General features: G+C 42.4%; 1 protein-coding gene and 3 non-coding genes across 4 annotated transcripts; 3 read left to right on the forward strand and 1 right to left on the reverse strand.

The window, feature by feature from the left end:
- The first annotated feature begins 894 nt into the window (after positions 1-894).
- On the forward strand, positions 895-24,736 carry kcnh6a (potassium voltage-gated channel, subfamily H (eag-related), member 6a). Its single transcript, XM_076080110.1, has 16 exons — positions 895-1,176; positions 4,802-5,032; positions 6,840-6,989; positions 7,110-7,213; positions 7,657-7,966; positions 9,255-9,457; positions 15,672-16,097; positions 17,441-17,858; positions 18,430-18,629; positions 19,954-20,206; positions 20,851-21,044; positions 21,796-21,895; positions 21,995-22,291; positions 23,193-23,361; positions 23,978-24,185; positions 24,455-24,736. The coding sequence occupies exons 1-16, from the start codon at positions 1,101-1,103 to the stop codon at positions 24,734-24,736; spliced, it is 3,621 nt and encodes a 1,206-aa protein (XP_075936225.1). The 5' UTR covers positions 895-1,100.
- trnac-gca (transfer RNA cysteine (anticodon GCA)) lies at positions 18,798-18,869 on the forward strand. The gene has a single exon. It is a non-coding gene; the product is annotated as a tRNA-Cys (tRNA).
- On the forward strand, positions 19,473-19,544 carry trnac-gca (transfer RNA cysteine (anticodon GCA)). The gene has a single exon. It is a non-coding gene; the product is annotated as a tRNA-Cys (tRNA).
- On the reverse strand, positions 23,412-23,483 carry trnac-gca (transfer RNA cysteine (anticodon GCA)). The gene has a single exon. It is a non-coding gene; the product is annotated as a tRNA-Cys (tRNA).
- Positions 24,737-25,980: the final 1,244 nt, after the last annotated feature.

A 25,980-nucleotide genomic window follows, 5' to 3' on the forward strand; every position in this document is an offset into this window, starting at 1 on the left:
AATGTCCCCAAATTCCAACATATCCAGAAATTATTTGTCCCCAAATCATTGCCCCTTTTATAACATCTTAATTTATTATAGCCTTCCACTCTAAAATGTCATAAGCTTCGAGTAGATTTTGGAATTGGAATAATTTGAAGGCACTATAACAACAACCTGACTACATATAAATATTACCAAAATGGCATTATAAATACAAACAAATTCAGTGATTGTGAGAGAAAAACAAATCCCATGGCAAGGATTTCAGGGCACTAAAATTAATTACAAAATTTTGGGATTTGGGGGCGCTGTAAAAAATGTGGGGAATGTAACATAACTTATTTCGGACTACCACTAAACTACCCAAATTGGGGAAGGCATGCCATGGCTACATGACTCAATATTCACTCATACAGCCCGTGTCAGCTACCTTGAAACAAATTCCAATTTAGCTTGTAATCAGAGAAACAGAAAGACATTGCCTCTATTTTGAAAGTCAATCGATATGTACTTCCGTTTTTGCCCTGGTTAACTCAGAGTGACTAGTCGCAGCTCACAGCCGGTCCTGTCGAGCCGGGGTGGGGGGGAGGTGGAAGGGTAGAGGATCCAGGGAAACTGGCTCATAGGAGCCTGGTCTTCGCTGTACTCACCCTGCAGCGTCTAAACCTGAGAGAGAACGCTTCGATCATCAAAATAACAAACCGAGATATCCTGCAGCTTCTATTCACAACTTCTTCTACAAAAAACACGTTCTCTTCTTTGCCTCGAGGAAACCAAACAGCAAGGAACCAGTTTGTTTTTCTTTTTTTTAAATGCATATGGATTTTGAAGTATCCTAGTCTACCCCCCCCCCCCCCCCCCCAATATCCGCGTGCAACATCCTGCATATGCCATCACCCAGGCAACCAGAACCTCTCTCCATCACCCTCCTCCGGCTCTCACCACCATCATCTGCAGCCTCCGAGAGAAACCAAACCCTCCCTTTGACGCTCGTCCTCCAAGTGGAAGCTGATTTTTTGGCAATTCAAATTCTATTTTCTTAATTTTTTTTAAATTTTTTAAATTTTTTAAACTAGTAAGGTTCATGTGTCGGAGAAGTCTTTTCTCTCAGCACCAAAATGCCTGTGAGACGCGGTCATGTTGCGCTCCAGAACACCTACCTGGACACTATCATCAGGAAATTCGACGAGCAAAGTAAGTGCACATGATATAATGAAGTTTTCACCATGAGGTGCTGTCGAAGTGTGGGCACGCAGTTGGCCCTCCAGATAGCGATTATAAGAGCAAAGAAAGTGCGTTAAAAAAGAAGAAGTGTTTGCCCTCCATTACGGTACTGTGAGGTAATAATGTTCTCAGTCCCTGAATGGAAGAAAAAAAGGATTTCTGACAGGAAATGGTTATCATCAGAAGGAGCAGTGTGCCATCACAACATGCATATTTATGTGATTATTAAAATAAAGCATGGTTGTGAATGGAACAGCTGCTGGATGTAACACCATTTTGATCACAGTGATAAACAATATGGGTAAATGTTAGCCACACCATGTTGTCTGTTACAACAGGGCTACAGCCTATATCCTTTATTTGTCATATGAATTTAGACTCTTGAACAGGTGGCAGACGGACAGGCTTTTAATGTTGCATTGAAAAGTCTTATCTAATTTGTATCAGAGATGTTTGCTCACCTGATGTCTAATATAATGTTCCATTAGCTCACATGTTCCACTGAAGCGAGACCAGCGCTCACACATCTTTTTGTCCCTGTGATAAAACATTCATGTTGGATTTGATATCTTCTTTTAACCCATAGGGTTATTTATTTATTCATCTTTTATCTCTGTTTTACCTAAAGCTTTTGTACATCACACATCAGCAAGTTACATCTTTGTTCATGTACTTTATTGTTTAGAAATGCTACAAAACAATATTTTCAGTCTACTTATAAAGTCAGTTTTCCCTTGTAGGCCTAACTCTATGGACCACTAACCCTGACATGCTGATCAGATACGGACCAAACATGGAGAAATAGTTGCTCTCAGTTTTAGTGTGATTCAATCTGGCGGTAATAACACTTGAATCTCTGAAACCTCTATTATGTAACGCCTCTACTGTATGTCACTAAGTGTATAATGTGCACACGCAGCCACATGCACGTGCCTGACCAGGTGAGTGCACGTGCCACCGTGTTGCTGCTAAGCAACGGTGTGACGATCAGTGTTTCCCCTTTGAGCCTAAAGACTTTGGACGGGATGTGCTTTCCTCCAGAGGAGCTCGTCCATTTACTTTAAAGAGAGGGACTTAGGAGAGAGTCCCCTCCACTCATCTGTTCGGGCAGCAGACAGGGAAGAGTTGTTTAACCCAGTTCCACCGGAGGATAATAAAAGGGCCAGTCAGAGGATGTCCTCTTCATTCAGCTCACTGAACTCCTCCATTAGCAACCTTTGAACTAAACTGTCCTGCTTCACTTTCATGGTTGCTGATGCTGCGTACATTACAACCATCAATGACAGGGACTGGATGGTATGAGCATGGAACTATAGGCTGCTATTACGTGTATTTTTTTTTCTGAATAATGAATAACTTGCAGTTAATACTCAAAGGTTTGACATCGCAGAAAGAAAAACATTACTATGGTCCAGTTTCCAGTGGTGGAAGGAATATGCAGGTATCAATACAACAATGTAAAAATACACCATGACAAGTAAAATTCCTGCATTATACTCAAGTAAAAGAATGAGCTAAATGTACATGACAGACAAATTCTGCGACACAAATTTGTTTAATTTTTCAAACTTTTCTCTGATCTTTGCTTCTTTTATGAAATACTGGAGAGTTTCGTCTGTTTGGGCCCCAAATTTAAAAATATTTGAGAAGTTCAGAGGAGAAATATTTTTTTGGTGGAACTGCTAACAACTCCTGGACATCTGAAACATGACAAGCTGCCCAAATCTTGAGCAATGCGTTGTATTTTATCAGCCTATTGTATGTTTTTTAATGTATATTGCGTATTGAAAGCAAGATAATTAATACGCATGTGGGGTCGGGGCAGATATATTTGGGTGGACTTCTTAAATAAATTCCATATATGTGGAAACACTGCTATAGCCTCAAAGCAAAGATCATATAGATAAAGTAAAAACATCCCAAAGCATGTAAAACTAAAACGGTGAATGTACACAGTATCCAGTAGTGAAATCTAATTGAGTACATTTACTCAAATTCTAGGTGGACTATAGTGCTTTACCTGAATCTTTTCTTTTCATACCACTCTGTACTCTGTACTCCATTACATCTCAGAGGCTACTTTCTACTTCACTAAAATTATAGTTACTTGACAAATTAAGATTTAGTCTACAAAGAGCGTATAAATTATTGTCTTTTTATAAATTAGACTATGACAACAGTATATAAAACCATATATAAAAGTACAGCTCCACTTCAAGCAACCATAGCAGTAAAATTCTGCTTTTACATTAGTGCATGAGTCATAAAAATCTCATGATACAGTTATGAACATACACATGGGGTATTATTGTACATTGAGTAATTTTATGACTTTAAGTACATTTTCATGATGATATACTTCAGCAACCTTGTCATTGCAGGGCTGTTACTTGTAACAAAGTATTTCTATGGTGTGGTATTTGTATTTTTACTTGAGTAAAGGCATACTCCCTCCACCACTGGCAGTATGAATAGAGACGAGAACATAGAAACAATCCATCATAATAAAAAGATAATACCCTCGTCTAGCAGCATTATTATACGGGCACATACTTATTAGAAACAGCTGCATTATTCAAGTTTAATTTAAAAAAATGTCAGGTAAAATCTTACAGGCTAATCCTGATAAACGTCAACAACCTGTATTCCCATAAACTATGTGACAGCAGGTGTGACCGAGCCACAGAGGCTCTTATGTTAAGTGCCCACCTGCTTTTCCTCAGTCCCTGAGGATAAATTGTGACGTTAATAACATTAGCACCATGGAGAGGTGGACTTCATTAGCTCCACTTGGGTTGATTGTCGAGTGGAGATCATGCAGTGGAGTTTAAACACCATGTTCTTTACACTCTAAGTGCATTTGTATTATAATATTGTAAAGAATGTTTTAGTATCTAATCACTTAAAAAACAGTCAGTAGAATTAAATTAAATGTCGAATTGTAATGGTTGTTTTACCAAATGAAATGTTATTAGGCCCTAGAAGTGCATGGTAATGTTATAACAGCCACGATTGCAAAGCTCCAAAAGAGAGCTAACACGTGAAGCTGAAATGAAAGCTAGCTGCTGTGAGTGCCAGCTAGCCTTAGCTAAAACTAAATCCCCTTACTCTTTAATCCTGTTTCCTCCTGTAACTGAAAAAAATGACTTTTCACAATCCAAAGATGTTCAGTATTTATATAAATGAAGCAGCAGCTAAATCCAACCATTACAAAAAGTAACAGCGGCTAACGTTAGCCAAACTTGTCCTGCTAAAAGATTGCTAGCTAGCATAGCAAAGTAAGCTTCATTCCTTGAACTGCATTTTCTTTATTTAGTCAGCTCTCTGACTTTGAGGGCAGTATAGCAGACTTTCTTTCTCTTTATATTATGGGAAACGCCTTTTAGTAAAGCACCTTCTAACAATGTGTAAACTACTCTGAATACTCAACAATACTTTCAGTATTTTGGTAGCTTTTCTTTAAGTCTTTCATTCCTCACAGTGTTAACTGTTAGCTGTATCTGAATTGACTTAAACCCACAGTCACTATACCTCCACATAGATTTATTGCCTTTTTAAACAGGAATATGACGCTAACGTTTCCTCCTCCCTTCAGATCGCAAGTTTCTAATTGCCAACGCCCAGACGACAAACTGTGGCATCATCTACTGCAACGAAGGCTTCTGCGAGATGTTTGGTTTCGCCAGGGCAGAGATCATGCAGCAGCCCTGTACCTGCCAGTTCTTGGTGGGGCCCGGCACCATGAAGAGCGCCCTGGCCCAACTAGCTCAGGCCCTGCTTGGCTCAGAGGAGCTCAAGGTGGAGATCCTCTACTACGATAAGGAAGGTAAGACACCGGAGGAGAGAAGTGCTTGCAACCTCAGATACCTGGCCTAGTGGACAGCTTGGTTGTTATGTAAACAGTTAATCATAAAATTCATCCTCATGTTCCACTGTTTGACACTCCATCTTCTTACAAGAAACCTAATTGGACAGATTCCAGACTTTTACCCTAACTTTCATTTAGTAATTTGCTCCTATTTTGTCAGTTTGGCAGTCACTGAGCTTCATTTCTGATGGAGAAAATTCATATTAAGCTGTGTGCAGCAGATTGTTTGCTCCTGTGCTCTATGTAAACATTTTAGGATTTAGCTTATACAAAGTGATGAAACAAAAATTTACAACAGCTAACATCTCTTAAAAACACAAAATTGTTAGACCAGTTAATTTGTTTCAATAAATAATTGATATTACTTCTCATACAACAAGTAATATCACCAACAAGACTATCCGTGTTATTCTAGGAACATGCAGAAAGCTTTTAAAATCCTAACTAACTCAATAAGGTATTGCAGGTATTGCCCCTCCCATTTCCGTTAAAATCACATTTAAATTTTCTCATAAAAAATCAAACATGGAAATCACGATTCATCAGGAAGAAATAAGATAATCTCTCGCCACCATGTGAGGAGACAATTCACGGTGACCTGCCATGTTTTTCTTTCAGACCTTGCAGACTCTCCTTAATAATTAAAAATCAGTCATCATGAGGCTTTAAATCGCGTTGCGTGTTCTCGCCACTGATTGCACAGTTGCCTCCTCCGCAAAACCAGGCAGGCACGTTCACACACACGAACTCCAATCACTTCAATCATTCTCCGATGGGTGCACATTTATTTAGACTTACCTGTTCTGCCATATTGGTTTTTCTGGTACACCCTTAATCCCTGCTACCCTCCCACCTCAACAAACGTTTTTTCTGCTTTTTTTCCACATCCTCCACTTATACTTTTGTGCAAAACTTAATTTTTGCAAGCAGAAATATAATTATCACAGTTAGGGAAGCATGAAGGAATGAACAGTGTAGAGACCTAGAGATGGTGCAATTAAAAGCGTAATGAGAGAGCAGAGTAAAAATATCATAGCAGAAATAACAGAGCGAGACGGACGTTTAAACTTGGTATCAGTGGCATTTTACTGAACGCTCCCTCCTCTCAAAGCTCCATTTCCTCTTCACTCTCTGACTTCATCTTAATGCCACTAGTTCCAGACTAACCAGACCATCCGTTCAATTCCTCCCTCACCGTTTTATCACACAGAGTTACAGAAACACGAGGATAGAGGCACGCAAACACTCCAGGCTCAGGACGATTACTGTCATCAACCCATTCACTGTCTCCTCACATACACAGATACACACACACACACACACACACAACACATTATGTATTTTGCTACTTTGGACATTTGGGCATGGGGCATGCAGTCTAGAGCGCTGTTGTCATGGAAATGTAATCAGCATGCGGGCTCAAATCCACTAAGCATCTATTTCCTTTGTCTCCTGCTTCCTACTGTGCTTCCAGACTGAACAGGTAGAACAAAAACTGCGAACAAGTGGATACAATGTGATTCAGATTGGATGTGTGAATAGGACTGAATTGTGTGTATTTTTAGACCACGCTGATTGCAGAGTGAAGTTTATCCTGACGGATGTGTTGCTCATTTAGCCATTTTTAGCAAGTGTAGTGAAGCGTAATGGGGCAAATCAGATGGTTGCTATTTTCTCTTGTTGAGGGGGGGGTATAGCGGTCCCCGGTTCAAGTCCGAGTGCCCCCTGATTTCCTATTGAACTGTCTCTCTCTCTGTGTCTATAGGAACCTGTAGACCATGCCTGGTAGACGTTGTCCCCGTAAAAAACGAAGAAAGTCTTGTGATCATGTTCATCCTCGACTTCCAGGAGCTGATTGATCCTTCTCTCAAGACGTCAGGCCTCAAGCAGAGAGTTGCCAAAGGATTGATATACTGTAAACTCTTTAACATTTCACTTATAACTTACAAAAAACGATTGTATGTGAACATGATTTGTAGTAGATAACATTGGAGTTTTGTTAACAGCTGAGCTGAACACAGACTTTCCCCGTCAGGTCAGAATCGCAGGTTGAAGATGAGGCTACCGGTGCTGCGGTCCATGCGACAACCTTCACTGTCCAAAGATCAGTTTGAAGGAGTGGTAGTGGACTACCTGCAGGTGAGGTCACACATTCACAACACACCACAGGAGATAATACAATGCGGTACGCTGGCGTGTATGTCTTGCATTCTGCTGTAGTACATTCACGACAAACTCTTTTGGTGCAGGCTTTGTCCCAGTTTGACATTTAGCAGCGAGAATTATTTGAAATTCAAGGATTGATTGCTCTTCCCAAAGGATCCCAATGGGAAAACTGAGGGGGAGAAAATCTACCATTGTTGAGTTAATCTTACTGTTGTTTAGAGTTCTTTCATGTTTTGATGAGTCACTTCTTGTGTGAAACTATTTCCTGACACTATCCATACCTGATTTGTAAAACACAACACAATTTCAGTTTGAAATGCTGTAACTGTTGAAAGATAATCAATTTATTTTTTTGGAAATTAAATTATTATTTCTGTACACCTCAGACAAGGCTTTCTGCTCTCTGCCCTTGCCAGCCAAACAGCGAGGAAGTCCCGCTCAAAGAGTTTCGTATCCCATCCAAGGAGAGCTGCATGCAGTCTGAGACCGAAGCCCTGATAGAACAGGACCTTGATCCTCCATCCCTTGCAGCCCAGTCCTCCACCAAGCGGCGTTCCCTGCTGACAGACCGCCTGGACCCCAGCAACGCCTTCCTCATGGGCCCGCTACCTCGGAGCTGTTCTCGGGACAGCGTCCGCAGCCTTCGACGCGCCTCGTCACTGGACGACATTGATGGCATGAGGGCAGAATGGAGCAGTCGACCTGTGGACGTCCAAACCAACAGCAGTGAGTGTCTGACTGGGACGCTGAGAGCATTTCTGTATTTGTAACCGAAGGTTTGACTCACTCAACTTTGAAAATCATTGTAGTTTACCAAAACTGATACTTTTCTCCAAGAGATTTGTCAGTATTGAATTATGAAGGCAGAAGAGGGGTTCCCTTCCTCCAATGAGTCCATTATATTCTACGTAGGGACACCTCAGAGTACATTATCAATTATTTTACCAAGGCCACTTATGAAGGTTAAAGGAAAACAATTGCTTATATTAAAAATGTGTAATTTGTTTGTTTTTTTGGTCAGTTTAACCCATTCCTGCTCAAAGAAGCGTGACTATTGTTGCGATTAATACCTGCAATTTACTATAGTTTGCACAGAATGTTGGCTAAAATGTTGACTAAAACAGTTTGACTTGTCATATTATATTTTATATTTGGGCTTCTTTTGCCTTTATTAGATAGCGAAAGTAGAGCGACCACAGGAAGAGAGGGACGCAATAGTGATAAGTCTGACGGCACCACAAGTTATTCTGTTATATGATCTTAACACACCTGACAGCCAATCAGAAAGGAGTATTTACCATGGCCTTGGTATAGTATTTGTTACAATACTGAACATTTTGATATAAAAGGAAAGATGTAGCCGACCAGATATGATGAAATTGATGTAGAAGCTGCAAAAATCACAGAACTCCATCTTCCATAACAAGGAGAGCATTGCTCTGAGCGTATGCAGCCACCTGACAAATCAATCACTCTGTCACTGTGTGTGTGTGTGTGTGTGTGTGTGTGTGATTGTTTGTCTGATTCTGTGTGGGTTTGTGGTCCATTTGTGGTCCAATTGAACACTACTGCACAGATATATCGTCTTCTTCTTCTCAGGGGAAGTCTTTTGTGAGCAAACTATCATTTTTGTGCAGGTTCCAATCATACTCTCAATCTGTCCGTCACATTTTCTTTCATTTCATCACATTTGTACGTCCATCTCAGTCTTTGAGGCTGAGGGGAAATGCAGTCTGTCCTGATTCGCCTGTTGAGGGAAAGAAATAGTGGATGAACAAAAACATTTAGTTTCTAAAACATTTTCACTGTAACATCTCTTTTAACATTTGGTCAGGATTTGACCTTTAAACCTGGACACTTCATTTAGAAGTACATCAATGTGAATTAAAAAAAACCTCATAATTCGATCACATTTTCAGGTATTCGTTTTCTGTTTCTCGTCTCACCATAATTCATAGTTTTCCACAATCTGCTTGTGAATCTTAACTGTTGTTGTTGCCGCTCTCCGCCGTAGATCTGAAGCCGAGCGCTCTGAACTCTACGTCGGACTCAGACCTGATGAGACATCGGACCATCGGCCGCATCCCTCAGGTTACTCTCTCCTTCAGCTCGGACCGGTTGAGACCGCCTTCGCCCACTGAGATTGAAATCATTGCACCCAGCAAGATTAAAGACCGGGCACAGAATGTCACTGAGAAGGTCACTCACGTCACTCAGGTAAGACGAGTCCTTCAACATCTCAGTGAAAAAAGAGAAAATACTCTGACATTGTTGGTTGCTTTACCTTTTTTCATTTACAAATTAACATTGTTTTACTTATGCACTCATTGTAATTAGTAATTTTGTTCGATTATGATGACACAGAAGAGGCTGATCGTTTTCCTTGAAAATTATTGGATGACATTATCTTTTTTGAGTCCAGTTGAGCCTCATATTTAAAGGTTTCACAACAGCTTTGTCTGCTTTTTTTGGCCTGAACGTAAATATGTTTAACTCTCATCGGAAAAATAAATTATATTTATCACATCATATTACTCCTCCCGTCATCCTGTCAAGCGCAGCTTGTATGGCCATTTTTGTGGCTAATCTCACATCCAGTCGTTGTCTCTTCACATGGACACTTCAGATAAAGATGTTTTAAAAATGTTTATTGCTTCTGGCTCACTGAAGATGCAAAAAACACGTCTGCAGTCGCGGAGTGAAAGTGTGAGAGAATGATCTCACCTGAGGTGTGACATCTACGGCTCCAGCAGCACAACACTCTGATCAGCCACCTGTCGTCACACCGCGGGTGTGTCTGTTCACATTTTGGCACAATGTTACCTCACATGCAGCAGCGCAAGAAGCACCTCAATGGAAAAACACTGAAAGACGAGTTAAGTTCCTGCTTTTAAAAAATTGGACTTCATTGTGAAGAATGGTCCCCATCTGAATGTTAAACTACGGTAATTGGAGATAATGAAATAATGAAGAGCAGGGCAAAAGTCCTTGAGTTAAATGTCTAGACAATACTACACATTGTCTTGTTAAACCACACTTTCCTATCTTATATTACTATTAAATCTGACTCTGTAAAGTAACGTTTAACTGAAGCGTTCGATAAATAATGTGTGATACGAACCACAAGATTTACCTCAGAAATTCAGTGGAGAGAAAGTTGTCTCAGAAATTGGCGATAATATAAATATAATATAGGTCTGAGTTCTCTGAATGCTTTCTGGTTTCACAACTGCATTAGGCTTTTTCTTGCCTTTTCTTTGTACAGTTCTGCATTTAAGGAGGTACATTTAGGAAACATCTTTACACTGACAAACCACCACAACACACAACATAGGCCTTAGATTTGCATTGCTTCCGATAGCACATCAATTTATCATTAATCAGTGCCACATTTGCATGTTTTTTTGTGCAGCGCTATTACCCTATGCAACTGCTGCTGCCTTGGTGGTGGTGAGATGTCACTTCTTCACACCAGGGGGGGGAGAGAGTGGTATCAACAGCCGGCTACACAATGTGGAAGCAACGTGGCTTCTGTGGCCCTGGAAAAACCTGACAGGAGGAACAGACGGGCTCCTTGAATGTCTGGCAGAACACTTGAGTTGTTATCTGCACTCCGCTGACGTCATGTACAAGTTTGGATAAAAGAGTGTTTCTCTGTGTGAGTGTGTCAGTGGAGTGGAGTGTCAATAAGGGGTTTTCTACTCTTTATGTTTCTGTTGGAAGGTAGACGTGTTGCAGCTCTCTGTCACTGGTATGTCTCCTGTTGACAGACCGCACGCGGGACGTCTTCATCTTCCAGAAATGTGTCTTTAAATCTTGCTTTTTGGTAAAAACAGGGGGCTGAGGTATTTGTTCACTTGTTTCCAGTGCATACAACTTGTTTCAGTAGCTGATTTAAAAATATTGTATAAATGAAGTATCTTGTGGCGATTTATGAATCTCCCTCATTTTGTGATATTACTTCTTGGACATTTAAAAGGATTTAGTTGCATTAAAAATGATTAATTATCCGCTCACAGTTAAAGATATTTCATCTTGTGATGTGTTTTGGATTGATACTGTGTAAATCCTTTTGCATTAGGTTATGCTTTGGAGTTTCAGCTGTCGAACACTATATTTACTGAAGGTCTTTGGATTTTCAGCGGATGAGAGCTCTATTGTTTTACTTTTTTTATTAAGAAGGTAGCAAAACAAGCATTTGTTTTAAAATGTGGTGCTTAAAATGTCCTTGATTGTTAGTTAGTGATAGTTATTCTCAGTACTGCTGTATCTGTATGTAGCCCAACGTATAGACGGTAACTAGCAGCTTGGAGAACGGGGGGGGGACTCCCTGTTGATTGTGTGGGAGTGTGTGTGCGGATGCTTCACAGACAGTCTGTGAGAGCAGAGAGAGGTTCTGGTGAGATGTAGTTATGAAAGCGAGTAAAAAGGGTGACGGCTGTGAGGCTATTGAGCGGCACTTGGTGGCTTGACGCTGATGCCGGTGACCTTGGCCTCTGGAGCTAATGGAAGCGGAGGACAGCACGCATGCTCTCTGCGCTTCTGTCAAACCAGCGACTGCAGTCCCCTCTAGCCGTCTTCATGCTGGTGTCAGTCTGAGTTCTTGTCCGGTTTTAACAGCTTGACCCACGGGGGTATCAGAGTCGTGGGGTGACAGACGAATGTGAAGCCCTGAAGCTCGGCTTTCAGGTCACAGCAAAGCTGCTGCTGTCATGTGAGCACTAACGGTGGCGGTGATCAATAACCCCGCCAAGTGCAATTTTGCCTAAAGAATTAATATGTTGTTTACATGTTACTAAATCTATATGCAAACATTGCCTTTACTTTGTGTTCTGTGCCGTTATACAATAATATTGTTCATGATAGCGCCTTTCTAATTGGATTTCGATTGGCACCTTACAAAAAGGGAAATGAAGGTTGTCATCGATCTTTGTTCATATTGATTTGTCTGCATAACATGAAACACACAGTGTGATGGACTAGACTGTAGCTTGTAAAAGATTGTAGAAAAGCACCCGGCACACTGTTACTGCTGTGTGTGTGGTGCCCCCTGGCTTTGAATGAGCTCACAGCAGGAGACTGTGGAGATTCAGTTTGAATTAAATAGAACTTGAAGTGCACGTGTTAACACGGGTGTATACTCACAATGAAGTATTATGATCTTAACATGCTCAGTGATCAAACTCATTGTTCAAGAGCAGCCATCAAGCACACGTTTATCAAAATATAAGAGGATACAATACTGTCCTCCAATATACTGTGGGAATTCCCCCAAACATTTCTGGCCACTTTGCCTCCTTCAGAGTGAAATATGAGGTTGTTTCTGGCTTCTTTAAGTACAATCAGTTAATGAATTAGCCATGGCCATATTGACTTAAAAGATACTATATTTTAATGACTATTTGTAACTTATAAAACATCACATGGGCTCAGAACAAATACACAAATAAGTAGACGTGGTGGTAACACATTGCATGTAAATACAGAAATATTTCCAGAATTATTTCTCAAGGAGCTAAATCAGGCTGCCTATATCAACAGGGGAGTGTATCCAGTGGAATGCTGGAGGAAAGCTACTTTGGCTTTTCCCAGTTATTGCTTGTTGAGCACCAGTTGAGGAGGAGGATGCTGTCATTCGCCACAGGATCATTTGTTCATGTTTGAAGGAGGATCCCACGGTGAGGGCTGGGCTACAGGGAGGGAGGAGAGAGCAGGAGGGAGCGGGATACAGATGGATGGATAGGGGTTTCCTCCCCCTCTCTCTCTCTCTTGCACTCTCTTCTCTAGCTGTTTACCCCGTGGTGCCCTTCAGCATGAGCTTCAAGCACAAACTTCAGCCTGTGAGTACCTCAGCCTTACTGGGTCTCTCACGCTCAACTTCCCTGTTTATTTGTTGTCCCTTTCCCTCCTCTTGCTCCCTCCCGTCATCCTCCACCTCACCCTTCGTGCTTACCTTCTGTAGCGCCACAGGTGAACAACATCAGCTTTATCCATGTTAAGCTGATGCCATGTCGCCTGGCTATGACAAGGTATTGCCTGTCTATTTGTGACAAGTCACCAATTTAGTCTTGCAGCTTTTATAACATTTTGCTTTTGAGTTGCACCTGTTTTAGGTTTACGGAGAGGGTGTTTTAAGTGCAGCAGTTGGTTTGTGTGTTTATGTTTAGAGTGAAATAAGACAAGCATGAGGACATTTTGCAAGAAGACAATTAAGTAAAATTAGTTGTTACAGATTTTGCACTTTGCTTTGTGACTTTATTCAAAAGGATATAAGTAGTATTTTCTGGTTTTCATAGCAGATGACCTACAATCCACAGTCTGTCAATCCACAATATTTAGTATTATCACACTGGCTTTTGTGATATATATCCTGTTCAGTCTTTAAGCTTCTTTTGTATTTTACACCTCAACTGCCTTCTCAATCAAACACATGTGATCAAATGTATTAACAGTGAACTCTTTCTATGTTAATTATAAAGTCAGAGTAATGACACAGAGCTGTTGCGTGCCAACTGGCGGTGGCAGTTGTTCTCTGGTCCTCATTATGCATTCGAGCTGTGCCCAACATCAATAACTTAACATTTCTTGGATGAGTGAACTTTTGCTCGTGTGTTTACGTTGTCATTGCTGTGTTGTCTTTTCACATCTGTTCAGCTGCTGTGGTCATTTGCTGACACACAAAGGAGTGCCAGAGGTTGTTGTGTTCAGTGAATCCTGTGAGGTTTCCCACCTTGTTTCCTAACACTGTGCGCTGTCTATTGGTCATTAATAAAAAATGATTTATGGAGCAAGAGCAGAAGCCATCATCCCGCTGTCATTGATGCCACTGCATGCTGTAAAGGGAAACTGTACAAGCCTTGGTTATTCCGAGATCGAACTTCAGTTCCCCTCTGGTTTTTTTTTGGTTTACCAAATATGGCCATGAACATTCAGTAACTTTTTTAATGTAGCGCTTTGTCCTTAAGAGGAAATGTACTTTTAGTATGTCTGACCGCTGTTGTCATCTAAGCTGGGAAAGTGGAAAGAAGAACTAGAGTCTAAATAGACGATACTATGTTAGACTTTCCTCGTGTTCCCTATGTGAGTTTAGTTTTTCACACCGCTTCTTTTGTCAGGCAAAAATGCAAATAAGCGTCAAAACACTGGAGGGTTTGTGAGGAAATGGAAAGACAACAATGCACAAAGAGTATTTCTTAACATGGGTTAGTAAGCTAGTGTCAATATGAGTGTCAGCAGCGGGCCATCAGAAATATTCAATTTGTTGGAGTAGAGCATTTTTACACCAGCAATGACCTAACCTTTCAGAATGAGCTAAAGTCACTCCTCTGCATGGCTCCCAATCGATGCCAGCACTTATTTTGGTCCACAATTGATCAGAACACTCGTAGGAGAGGTCACATGGTCTCAATAAAGTGTTGATCACATGGTGCAACAGTGGCAGGTGAGGCTGCAGTGGGCTCTTTAAAAACAGCAGTTAGCGATTAGATTTTTTTAAAGTGCCTGTGGAGTGAGGATAGAGCTGCACAGAGACTCTGTTAGAGATGAGTTTGTGGTTTTTGTAGAAGTCTGTGGTTTTTGGGCAAGAAAGTGATGCAAGAGAGAAGATGGCCACTAAAGAGCAGGCAGGTAGGGCTGCAGAGGGTTTGGAGGAGCCTCCTCCTCTGCTGCTGTGGCCGACACCAGGATGAGAACGTGGACATGGAGGCCCTAGTTGTCGTACCGGTCAGTAGGGTCGTAACACTCATCGCTTTAATGACTCGTGTTCTGTTTACTTTTGTGTTGGTCTGCTTGTTAACGCAATTAGACAAATCACTCAGGGAGGGGTGGTAACACTGGACGGGGCTTTGTGTTAATGTTTTTTTGCCTTGCCGGAGTTCTTACTTTTCTTTTTGCTGCATTCAAAATGTTGCAGTGTGGACATGTTGCCATTAAGGGGCTGTGCCATTTTCTCCTGGTGAGAATCTTTGTGAGACTGTCGTTAGTTACCTCTCAAACACAGAATGTTACACAATAAAGCCTGACTGGCTTTGGCATATAGTGTCAAGCCACAAAACAAGCATTAAAACATAGTGTGTGCAGCAGCCAATCATTTCTGCATACACAGTCCCTGCGACTTTATTCTGTGAATATTCTGGAGTTAATCATGAAATCAAATCTTTCTCATGTCAAGTGCAGTGTCAGACATGTTGTAGTTATAGTTTTTTCAAGTGAGTGTTGGCTGTTTTGTGTAGGAGATGAACTACTAAAATAGAAACAACATATTGTTTTTAAACCATTGAAAACAACAGTATCTGCCCTGTTTGTCTTCAAGTCTAAGCTGTTTACCCAAAATATAAAAGTGGAGGGTGAATTATGGGGCCACTAGTCATGAATTCGCTGTCCTACCTCCCTTATCAATAACATCCTCACCACCCTGTCCGTCTCTCTTTAGGTGTTGTCCCTCGGTGCTGACGTGCTGCCAGAGTACAAGCTCCAGGCCCCACGCATCCACAAATGGACCATCCTTCACTACAGCCCCTTCAAAGCGGTGTGGGACTGGGTCATCCTGCTGCTGGTCATCTACACCGCCGTCTTCACGCCGTACTCGGCCGCCTTCCTTCTCAACGAGGTGGAGGAAGAGTGGAGGAGAACTTGCGGCTACACCTGCAACCCGCTCAACGTGGTGGATCTGGTGGTGGATGTCATGTTCATCGTGGACATCCTCATCAACTTCAGGACCACCTACGTCAACCACAACGACGAGGTGGTCAGCCACCCAGGACGCATCGCGCAGCACTACTTCAAGGGCTGGTTCCTCATTGACATTGTGGCTGCCATCCCCTTCGATCTGCTCATATTCCGCACCGGGTCTGAGGAGGTGAGAAAGAAGGGGAGAAAACGGCCTCGCAACATCAGCGTACATTTTAATTTGTTCGATGTCTGAAAAAGATAAATACAGACAAAAGGTCAAACAAAAGTGCGTGTAGAAAATAACATCAGTGAGTGTTCTATTTATGCATCTCAGTAGCTCTTGCCAGTGAGCCAACTAAATAGAATGCAGCCATTAGTCATGTTATCAGTTACGCCTGTCTATTCCTCAACATGACCAAGCTCAAATCCAGCTATCTCCACTGTATCCCTATAAAATCATGGCAGAGATGACAAGGAGTTCAACTCATTTGCATTAGTAGATAATAAGGAGAGAAAACCCAGTCAGTATGTTTCAGTTTTTCAGAGAGACCAAAGAAATTCTCTCAAGGAACCCCTTTGAGTTGCAGATGCTAACAGAGGCTAGCGGAGTGGGTAGGACTCTCTATTGAATCGACCTTGAAACATTCAATGTGGGTTGAACAATGGAGGGTTGTATTCTACTTTGCTGACACATCAACCCCTTTTTGGACGAGAACACCACTGACCGGTTTTCTGAATTGCAAACTTGAAAAACGGTTATTGAATTAATTGGAAACAAGAAACAGGTTATGCAGTTGCAGAAAAATTGTTTTCACACTGTGTTTTCAGTTCATGAAAGTTAATTGTCACACTTTGTGTCGACTTAAATGTCTTTTTCAGCGTTTGGCAGTACTTAGCTCCACCCTCTCGCTTTACCTCTGGTTGCAGAAATCCAAGATGCCGACAGCTAAAAACGCCAAAATCAAGGCTTGAAAATGTTAGTCCACAAACCAATGGTTGGTGTCACAGTGACTACATCTACTTTTTATATTCAATCTATTCATGCAACAAAGGACCCAAGGCCGGAATCAAACCCAGGACATTGCAGTTAGATGGCACGCTCTGTAACATCTTGGCTACTAAGACACTCTGCAAAACCATTGTTGATACAACAACTCTAACCAGTTGTTGGCAACACTCAACAATTTTGAGACAGAGTGAATCAATTTGTTGTCTTAACGTCTTTGCGACTTCACTGATTTGTCCAACGTTCAGATCTTGGGTTTGGTTGATTATGGAGTTTTTCCCAGACTGAACTTGCAAGATTTTGGTTATCATTTTTGAGACTGTAACATGTTCGTGGTGGGGTGTGGGCGATTTCAGGTCAGTTAGGTGTTCGCTTACTTGCATGCTTCCATTTAAGTATCAATACACTTAATATCTGCAGCCAAATAGTGTGTTTGAACCCCAGTGATGAATGATACTGGTTTGAGCACATTTTACAGTGGCACAAGAGCTTCACTAACATGAAGTCTACTCTCTCTCCACCAGCCTCAGACAACCACTCTGATTGGATTACTGAAAACAGCCAGACTGCTGAGGTTGGTACGAGTGGCCAGGAAGTTGGACCGCTACTCAGAATATGGAGCTGCGGTCCTTTTCCTCCTCATGTGCACCTTTGCCCTCATCGCTCATTGGCTGGCCTGTATCTGGTATGCCATCGGCAACGTGGAGCGCACGAGTTCTGCACGCATCGGAGGATTGAAGATTGGCTGGCTGGACAACCTGGCTGAACAGATCGGTAAACAGTACAATGATAGTGACCCAGCATCGGGCCCCTCCATCAAGGACAAGTATGTTACAGCCCTGTACTTCACCTTCAGCAGCCTGACCAGTGTGGGGTTTGGGAACGTCTCCCCCAACACCAACCCAGAGAAGATCTTCTCCATCTGTGTCATGCTCATTGGCTGTGAGTAGAGTGGGAGTGAGTCAGAAATCAGAGCAGCCTCTGGAGCAAATAAAATACAGTTAGCGGCTAAAGCGGCTTTCATTTTTTTAAGTATTGGCATGTGCAAAAAATAAAAGACAGAATCAGTGTGAAAACCTTTGTCACCAAAGTTTAGAATCCTGAATCTTTTGTTCGTGATTTGATTGGATCAACCAATGGTGGCAATAGTTAGTCTTCGTATTGTTTTCATGCAATATAATTCAGACATTCTGTGTTTCTAAACACAAATGTGTTGTTATGGTGGGACAGAATGTGAACCAGAACTAACACTACAATGGGACAGCATTATTAGTGTTCACAAGGCGACTCATTGAAACATCCATACATTGACATATTAGTCAAAAGCAAGTATGACGGATGGTGCTGAATTTCATCCTTCAATATTGTGTTTAAATGCATGTTGATTTAAAATACAGAATTTTCTTTTGCATGTTACCCTGGTTTTGTAAAATAGCTATTTTCAAAATTGAACATTTATCCTTAATAATCAATTCCTCCAACATACAGTATTTCTGTCATCTGTCCCATGCAGCTCTGATGTACGCCAGTATCTTTGGTAACGTGTCGGCAATCATTCAGAGACTGTACTCGGGCACGGCCCGGTATCACACCCAGATGCTGCGGGTCAAAGAGTTCATCCGTTTCCACCAGATCCCAGGAGGCCTGCGACAGAGGCTGGAGGAGTACTTCCAACATGCCTGGTCCTACACCAACGGCATCGACATGAACGCCGTAAGTCTTGTAAATCGATCATACACACACAGGGTCTTGCTCTAGTTTACAGGAGGCGAAAGACTTACGTTTGGGAAGGAATATTTAGCTGGAAAATTGGTTGCCTAGACAGTATAAGGGATGGAATTGTTGCGATATTCTATAACAGAAAAACACTGTGTTGTCTGTGGGGGTATAGCTCAGTGGTAGAGCATTTAACTGCAGATCAAGAGGTCCCCAGTTCAACTCTGGGTGCCCCCTGTCCATTCTGTTATTACAATTGAATGTTTGGTCTTCATAATCACGATTGCTGTTCTTGCCACTCAACTGGTACAAATATTATGACAAAATCATTAGAAAACATGCTGGTTTCTGAAGATTAGCTTGCTGTACAGAATGTGAGAAAATGTTGTTTTGCTACAGAGTTTTTTTTTTTGCAATATTCCAAAATCCAATGGAAATGGAAAAATCCCATTTGCTTTTTGTTGAGGGGACCAGTGTAATACTAATTTTGGGGCTGGCCTTAAAAATACTTCCTTGCAGAACTCTATGACCCAGACCCAAACCTGTATCAAAGTCAGCTTTTCCCCCCTCTGCTTCAAACAGGTTTTAGGGATTCAGACGAGCTACCATATAGAAACATTAAAACATCATCTACACACACACACACACACACACAACCTGTCAAACCTGGGAAATATAACAGAAAGGTTTGTCATTTGCTAACATTTTGGTTTTAGAAATGATTTGCCATCCTGCCTCTAGAGGGCACATGCAGGCACTCTTAAATGCATCACCAACATACTCACTATGCAAACACAGCAGGTGTTTGAAAATAATCACCTGTGACTCAGCATCATGTGTGGGGGTATAGCTCAGTGGTAGAGCATTTGACTGCAGATCAAGAGGTCCCCAGTTCAAATCTGGGTGCCCCCTTTTTACTTTAAATACACAGGAGTGTTCTTACGAAGCTTGAACAAATGGGAGACTGTAATTTTAGCGATGCTGTGCGTCATATTGCTGTAATGGCTTGAGCTGCGAACAGCGCTGGAGCGTTACACAGTCAGAGCGCAGCATTAGTGCCTGCCAATTCAATGTGTGAACAGATAATCACTGGGAGCCGCTGTCCTTTGTACGCTGCCTGAATCAATCTGACACAATCTGCTCTCCTTCTCTCACCCCACATTTCCCTTATTATGTACCTTTCAGATTCATTTAGCATTTCCCCATTTTAGATGAAGTGGTTTTGTAGATACAGGTCAAACAGATACAGGGAAAAAAAAATACGAATATCATGGAGAAATATTTCCACTAGATTTACCCGATGCCCTCTGTTGCCCTGCAGGTTTTAAAGGGTTTTCCTGAGTGTCTGCAGGCTGACATCTGCCTCCATTTGAACCGCAGCTTGCTACAGAACTGCAAAGCTTTTCGAGGTGCCAACAAAGGCTGCCTGCGGGCTTTGGCGATGCGATTCAAGACCACCCACGCTCCACCGGGTGACACTCTGGTCCACAGTGGGGACATTCTCACCGCTGTCTACTTCATTTCCAGAGGCTCTATAGAGATCCTCAGGGACGATGTGGTGGTGGCCATACTAGGTGAGCTGCAAGCTACAGTTGAGGTTCTGCTTACTTTGTCCCTTTTCCATCTATTATTTTCATTATCAGTCAGTCAGTTAAATAATCAATAAATCATTTCACTTTGAAAATGTCAATAATAATGACCAATGCCCATTACAAATAACCAGAGTCTTGAAATAGCAAAAAAAAATCGTAATTTGTTTCTCCCTTTTATCACTTTTTTGTGTCTGTTTTTAGTCCACCTTCTCTGTGACAAAGCCACAGCCGCAACTCACACTGCCCCAAACACTCACAACACGCGCACACACTCTGTGTGTGTTCTCTGTGTGTTGTGTTGCCAGAGGTGTTTGGGCACAGCTCCACTTCCATTCCACAGTGGCATTGATCATCAATAGGCCCACACACAGCAATCGAGGCTGCATAGGTCATGTCTTTCCCAGCTGTGATCATTCACTTGTTTTGAGCAGCAGTGCTGTTGAGGATCAGTGTCACTCTGGTGCTTTTGTTTTTCATTAGCTTTGGATCAGATTCATCCATCACAATGTTGTCAGTTAACTATTTTCACTGTTACTAGCAATGACTTGCTCACTTAGTCAAACATCTATTGATTTACTCTCACTTTTTCCCCGTGCTCTTCTTTCCTTTTGTCATGATTTCCATAGGAAAGAACGACATCTTTGGTGAGTCCATCAGTCTGTATGGGAGGCCAGGTAAATCCAGCGCTGACGTCAGGGCTTTGACCTACTGCGATCTTCACAAGATCCTGAGAGACGACCTGCTGGAAGTGCTGGACATGTATCCCGACTTCTCCGATGTGTTCTGGAACAACTTGGAGATCACCTTCAACCTGAGAGATGTGAGTGCCATCAGAGGGCGATGTTACACGTAGAAATACCATCCTTACAGTGGCCTCATCCCTTTTGCATAATCTGTGCTTTTGTTTTTGCCTCAAGGCTGAAGAAAACAAGTTTTAACCAGTTCTCATTTTATGAATTAATGAATGAAGACCTTAAATAGGTACACTGTGCAGTTGACGTTATACTCAAACATGGTGTGAATACATTTAACATTTCACACTAAGATTGATGCCAAAATCAATTTCCTGCCTCATGAAACATTTGTAAAATTGCCTTGAAATGTATCGGCTTGTGATCGTTTTTTTAATCCTTTTACTGGCATATCTCCTCCATTTATGGCACTTGACTGCCTCTATGCACAGCATGCGCAGCAAGACATTGCTCTAGCACCACAAGGGGTCACAGACTCCACAGGGTGCCTTAAAGCGGTGAAAGAAAAAAGACATCACTTAGTCGTACCTGCTTAGACTATTTCTTCTCAGTGTTATGTTGTATCCCTCTCCCTATGTTCTGAGAAATATTCTGTCCTAAACGACTCAGAAAATGACTTTTGGTAACACACCTGCTATACCTGGGCCTATTGTTTATGTGCTGGTGCGTTTTTCTTTTTCTTGGGGATCCCTGGCTGCTTCAATGTGGATTATTAGATTTATCATACATAATGATGTAAGAATAATCCAAGAATGCATATATCCTTTAAGTATGAGATCCGGTGTGTAGTTTTGAATTACTGAAGCTGATATGTATCAGGCAGATATAATACAGCAGCCAACCCCGGGCAGGGACTCTGAATGTGGCTACCGCCGGACAAGGCATCGGAGAGGCTCCCTGCGTCGCCGAAACCGACCAGGTGAGTGACGGACAAGGCCGAACACGCTTCCACATGTTTCTGTTTTGACTAACCTCCACATTGTCTTATACTGGCGGTCCTGTGACAATGTCTGTACAGACGGCATGGACCGTGAAGACTCTTACCCCGATCAGTCCTGTCCAATGGCAAACCACCACCAGGGCACGATGGCAGAATCCCATTGGGAAGACCTCTGCAGCAGCGCGAGCATCTGTTCACAGTCGAGCGATGAGCGAGATGAGGAACTGAAGTCCATGGGACATAGCAAAGGGGAGCTGTGCCTCGCCAGGGGTGACACCAGAGACTACCCCCCGGCAGTGGTCAACCTCCTGCCTCACAGTGGACCCTCGGCTGGGATGGGACCGCCTGTAGACCTCGGAGGACCACCATACTCAGGTAAAGACTACCTACAAGCCCTTCATAGGTCATGTCTGGGTAGTCTCTAATAGGCCCGATGGAGCCTTGAAACATTTTCGAGGGGTACCAAATTCATTTTTACTTCACAATTCCATCTGTGTCCTCTTCAGCACTTTCCCGGGCCTCATAAGGTTTACTAAGCCATAGATTTCCTACATGTCTTTCTCTACTTTGAGGATGACATCACATGCCACCATGCTTCTCCGGGCGTGTCGGGGACATCATGTCTTTAATGAAATGAGAAAAAATTGCCAAATATCTATAAAAAAATGTGGGACTCCTCTTTTTGAATAAAGTGATGACGTGTAAATGCCATTTGATGAAGTTGGTAACATTTGAAAAAAAAAAAAAACCTAACCCATAAAATATTGAGCCAAAATGGAAAAAGTGAATGTTGTTTTGCAAAGCATAGAAAGATAATACATGTGTGTATTTTTGGAAAAGCTTTTTTTAAGTGGCTGCAACTATAGTATATTACTTATGAAATAGACAACATTTAGTGCATTAATATAGCAGCAAACGACTATTTGCTATGTAAAGAGATAGTGGAGTAATGTCAACCTGAGCAGAGAGTGAAGTCACTCTCCCTCTGTGTGTGTTGTTATCCACTCTTCACCTTGCTTTGTTGACATAGTCGGGACGGCAGCACGTGCTTTTAGTGCATGTTAGTGCATTAGTGCATGTGAGCTTGCCCCACTGGTTAGCTCACAGCTGCTGCTCTGCATTGTTCTCACTGATAACTCCGCCCAGACAGTGTAAACAGACTGGTTTTCCAAGCCCACCTGTTTTTTCCCACCTGTTTTATGATTTTTGCTAAACAGAAAATATAGCGTTTGAAAAATGAAAAATCTCTACTGAGGATTGTTCTTCTTCGTCACAGCAGCAGCCCCAATCAGCGTGCCAGGTCTGTACGGCTACTGGCCAGACCGCAGAGACAGCCAGAGACGACAGTCTTCAGCCAGGGCCAGTTTCCACCCGTCACCCTGCGCCGAACATCGGCCCAGTGAGCTGGAGTCCAGACTGGAGCTGCTGCAGTCCCAGTTAAACCGGTGAGGTGGTGTAAAGTAGTATGTGTATGTGTTTGAGACTTAAAATAAAGAGGGGGCATCCGGATTTGAACCGGGGCCCTCTTGATCTGCAGTCAAATGCTCTACCACTGAGCTATACCCCCCTGCTGATAGTTGATGGCCAGGTGTTGAGTTTTTTTTATCATCATAGCCAATGTTTACTTTTACGTCACATTTGTGTTTGTGAAAGCGCCTGCCTTTCTCTCCTGCTGTGTTTGCATATTGATTCCCAGCATGGTGTTAATGTGTGATGCATGTATGAGAGAGAAGGGGGAAGGGAAACACAAATAAAGATAATAAAAGGGTCAAAGGTGAGACGGAAATATCCTCTGTATAGTCAGCCATGTATGTGCTTCTCTTATCCCGACCTAAATACCGGATGTTATTTCTCATGTACGCCTGTGAGGGAGAGAGAGGTGCTGTAGGGAGATCAAGAGAGGAACCTAGTGGACGTTTTTGAAAAAGCAGATGAGAGGACTCGTAAAAAGAGGAGGACGCGTTCCATCCACCATCAAAACATCAACATCAGCAGAGATTTATGTTGGGTGTTTTCTGACTGTGAAAATAAATCCCTGTTGTCTTTCTTTATTCTACCAAGGCTGGAGACGCGCATGACAGCAGACATCAATGTGATCCTGCAGCTCCTCCAGAGGCAGATGGCTCCGGTGCCTCCGGCCTACAGCGCTGTGTCCCCCAGCCCTCACCCCACTCACCCCACTACCCTTTACAGCACAGGAGCACCCACAATCCACACCGTCTCTCCAATCCAGCCCGTACAGATCGACAGCACTGCCTCACTCCTGCAGGTGTTGTGTTCAGTGTACATACAGTTATAACGTTTGCTGCTCTGTTAGCATTCATTTTTTGATCTTCATAAGTGTAATTCCAGTGACGTCATGCAATTCTTCTTTGTAAATTAAAGCTTTGTTTGAGCTTTGTTGATACTTGGTAGCCTCCGCTTTTCGTTGCATTGTTCTCCGAAACGCCAGAGGGCGTACCAACAACATGAACTGTGAAGAATCAAAAAACAAGAAGTGTAACCGGCAAAATGCCATATCCTTCTCTCTCTTTCCAGAGTCCAGACTCTGACTTCAATCACAAATCCAAGGACTCCTTGTCCAGTGGGATCCATCTCACGGTGGCCTCTGATGACACGATGTCCATGTCGCCGGAGGCCGACCCACCACATCTGCCCTCTGTGGACCTCACCCGTGCTCAATTTTTAGGGGCCAGAGAGCTTCCTGGACTACTATGTGTCAGCCAGCGCTTCCCCTCCCTCCCTGAGCACCTGGAGACCCCCACAGAGAAGCAGGAGATCCAGAGGCATGTCTCTGACCCTGTCTTGCCAGGCAGCTAGAACACCAATTACCAACACCACCCAAAAGCCTGGTCCTTTGGACGGGACAGCCATATGTTCCCCACTCTGTTACTTCCCTTTTCCTCCCTTCAAACCTCCTCCGTCCTGTTGAGATGCTGCTGTAGGGCGTGGGACGCCTTGCCTTCCACGTCACTGAGGGCTCAGAGTGCCTCCTGTTTCTTACGTACAGACCTCCACGGCGCCGCCACAGGCTGCCGTGGTTTTGTGCGCCAGCGTTCCTTCACACCCGAGGTCCTGTGCAATGATGAGATTATTCCTGCCCAGCAGGGTGGGAAACATTGTGAAACATGAATGGACAGTAAAGACATACAACATATACCTGCGTCATGCTGTCGCTGGATCCCAAACCAAGGAGAGATGAAATGTCAAGGACTAGTAATATGTTTCACAAGTGAAGAACTATCTGCATTCACTTTGTATAAGAATTGCACAATTAGACTTGAGTTTAGAGAAATGTAATAATTTATTTGAAATTGAATTTATTTCCCTAATATTAGAGATGTATCGGTCTTAAGAAGAATACATCTAGTAAATGTAATAAACTATGAGTGGTATAAGTTAGAGACACACTTTTGTTGTTTTAGTGTATGTTCAAACAAATATCAAAAGTAATATGCAGTAATATACTGTAGCTGTCTGTCAACCCCGAAGGATTCAAGGCAGTGTTGGAGAAGCACTCAATGAAAAGTGTCATTTTCATCTCATATTTCACGCTCCGACATTTAAACATGAATAAACAGACTCGAACAAGCAGACCGGAAAAAAGAACAGAAACAGCTTCATAGTTTCTTCTACATTTACACGTAGCCCTTACCGTTTTGTTTTTGAACATGACCGCTTTGCTTGGTTTTCCCCGTTTCTGTTCAACTCTTTTTCATGGTTTCACAATGTACCTGATGTGTTTATCTGAAGAGTGTCAACATTAGAGGGACGTGTTCTCCAGTTCTCTAGACTGTGATACTGAAACAGGTAAAAGGAAAAACTGCAGAAGCTTTGCATCAACTGAGTGCTGTGAAGTGGACGGTAGCTGTCAATCACACACACACGGAAACGTTGCCTCAAGACGTCCTTTGTTAAGATGATTTTCCAGTTCCAACCACAGGATGAATGTAAAGACTTTGTAAGCATTTATAATTCTGTATAATGTTTCTTGAAGCACAAATTCCTGTTATTTATCTTTTTTTAGATTAAAGACACACCGCAGAGTTACAATGGGAGTCTGA

The sequence above is a fragment of the Anarhichas minor genome, unplaced genomic scaffold (assembly GCF_050575085.1).
Source record: "Anarhichas minor isolate MPS153535 unplaced genomic scaffold, ASM5057508v1 ptg000007l, whole genome shotgun sequence".
Taxonomy (NCBI): Eukaryota; Metazoa; Chordata; class Actinopteri; order Perciformes; family Anarhichadidae; genus Anarhichas; species Anarhichas minor.

Bases quoted from the DNA above. Each gene is read 5' to 3' on its own strand.
- kcnh6a (XM_076080110.1), top strand. From the start codon at position 1,101: ATGCCTGTGAGACGCGGTCATGTTGCGCTCCAGAACACCTACCTGGAC. The intron at 18,630-19,953 runs GTAAGTCTTGTA...GTTGCCCTGCAG, and splicing joins ACGGCATCGACATGAACGCC to GTTTTAAAGGGTTTTCCTGA. The intron at 21,896-21,994 runs GTGAGTGACGGA...ATGTCTGTACAG, and splicing joins GCGTCGCCGAAACCGACCAG to ACGGCATGGACCGTGAAGAC.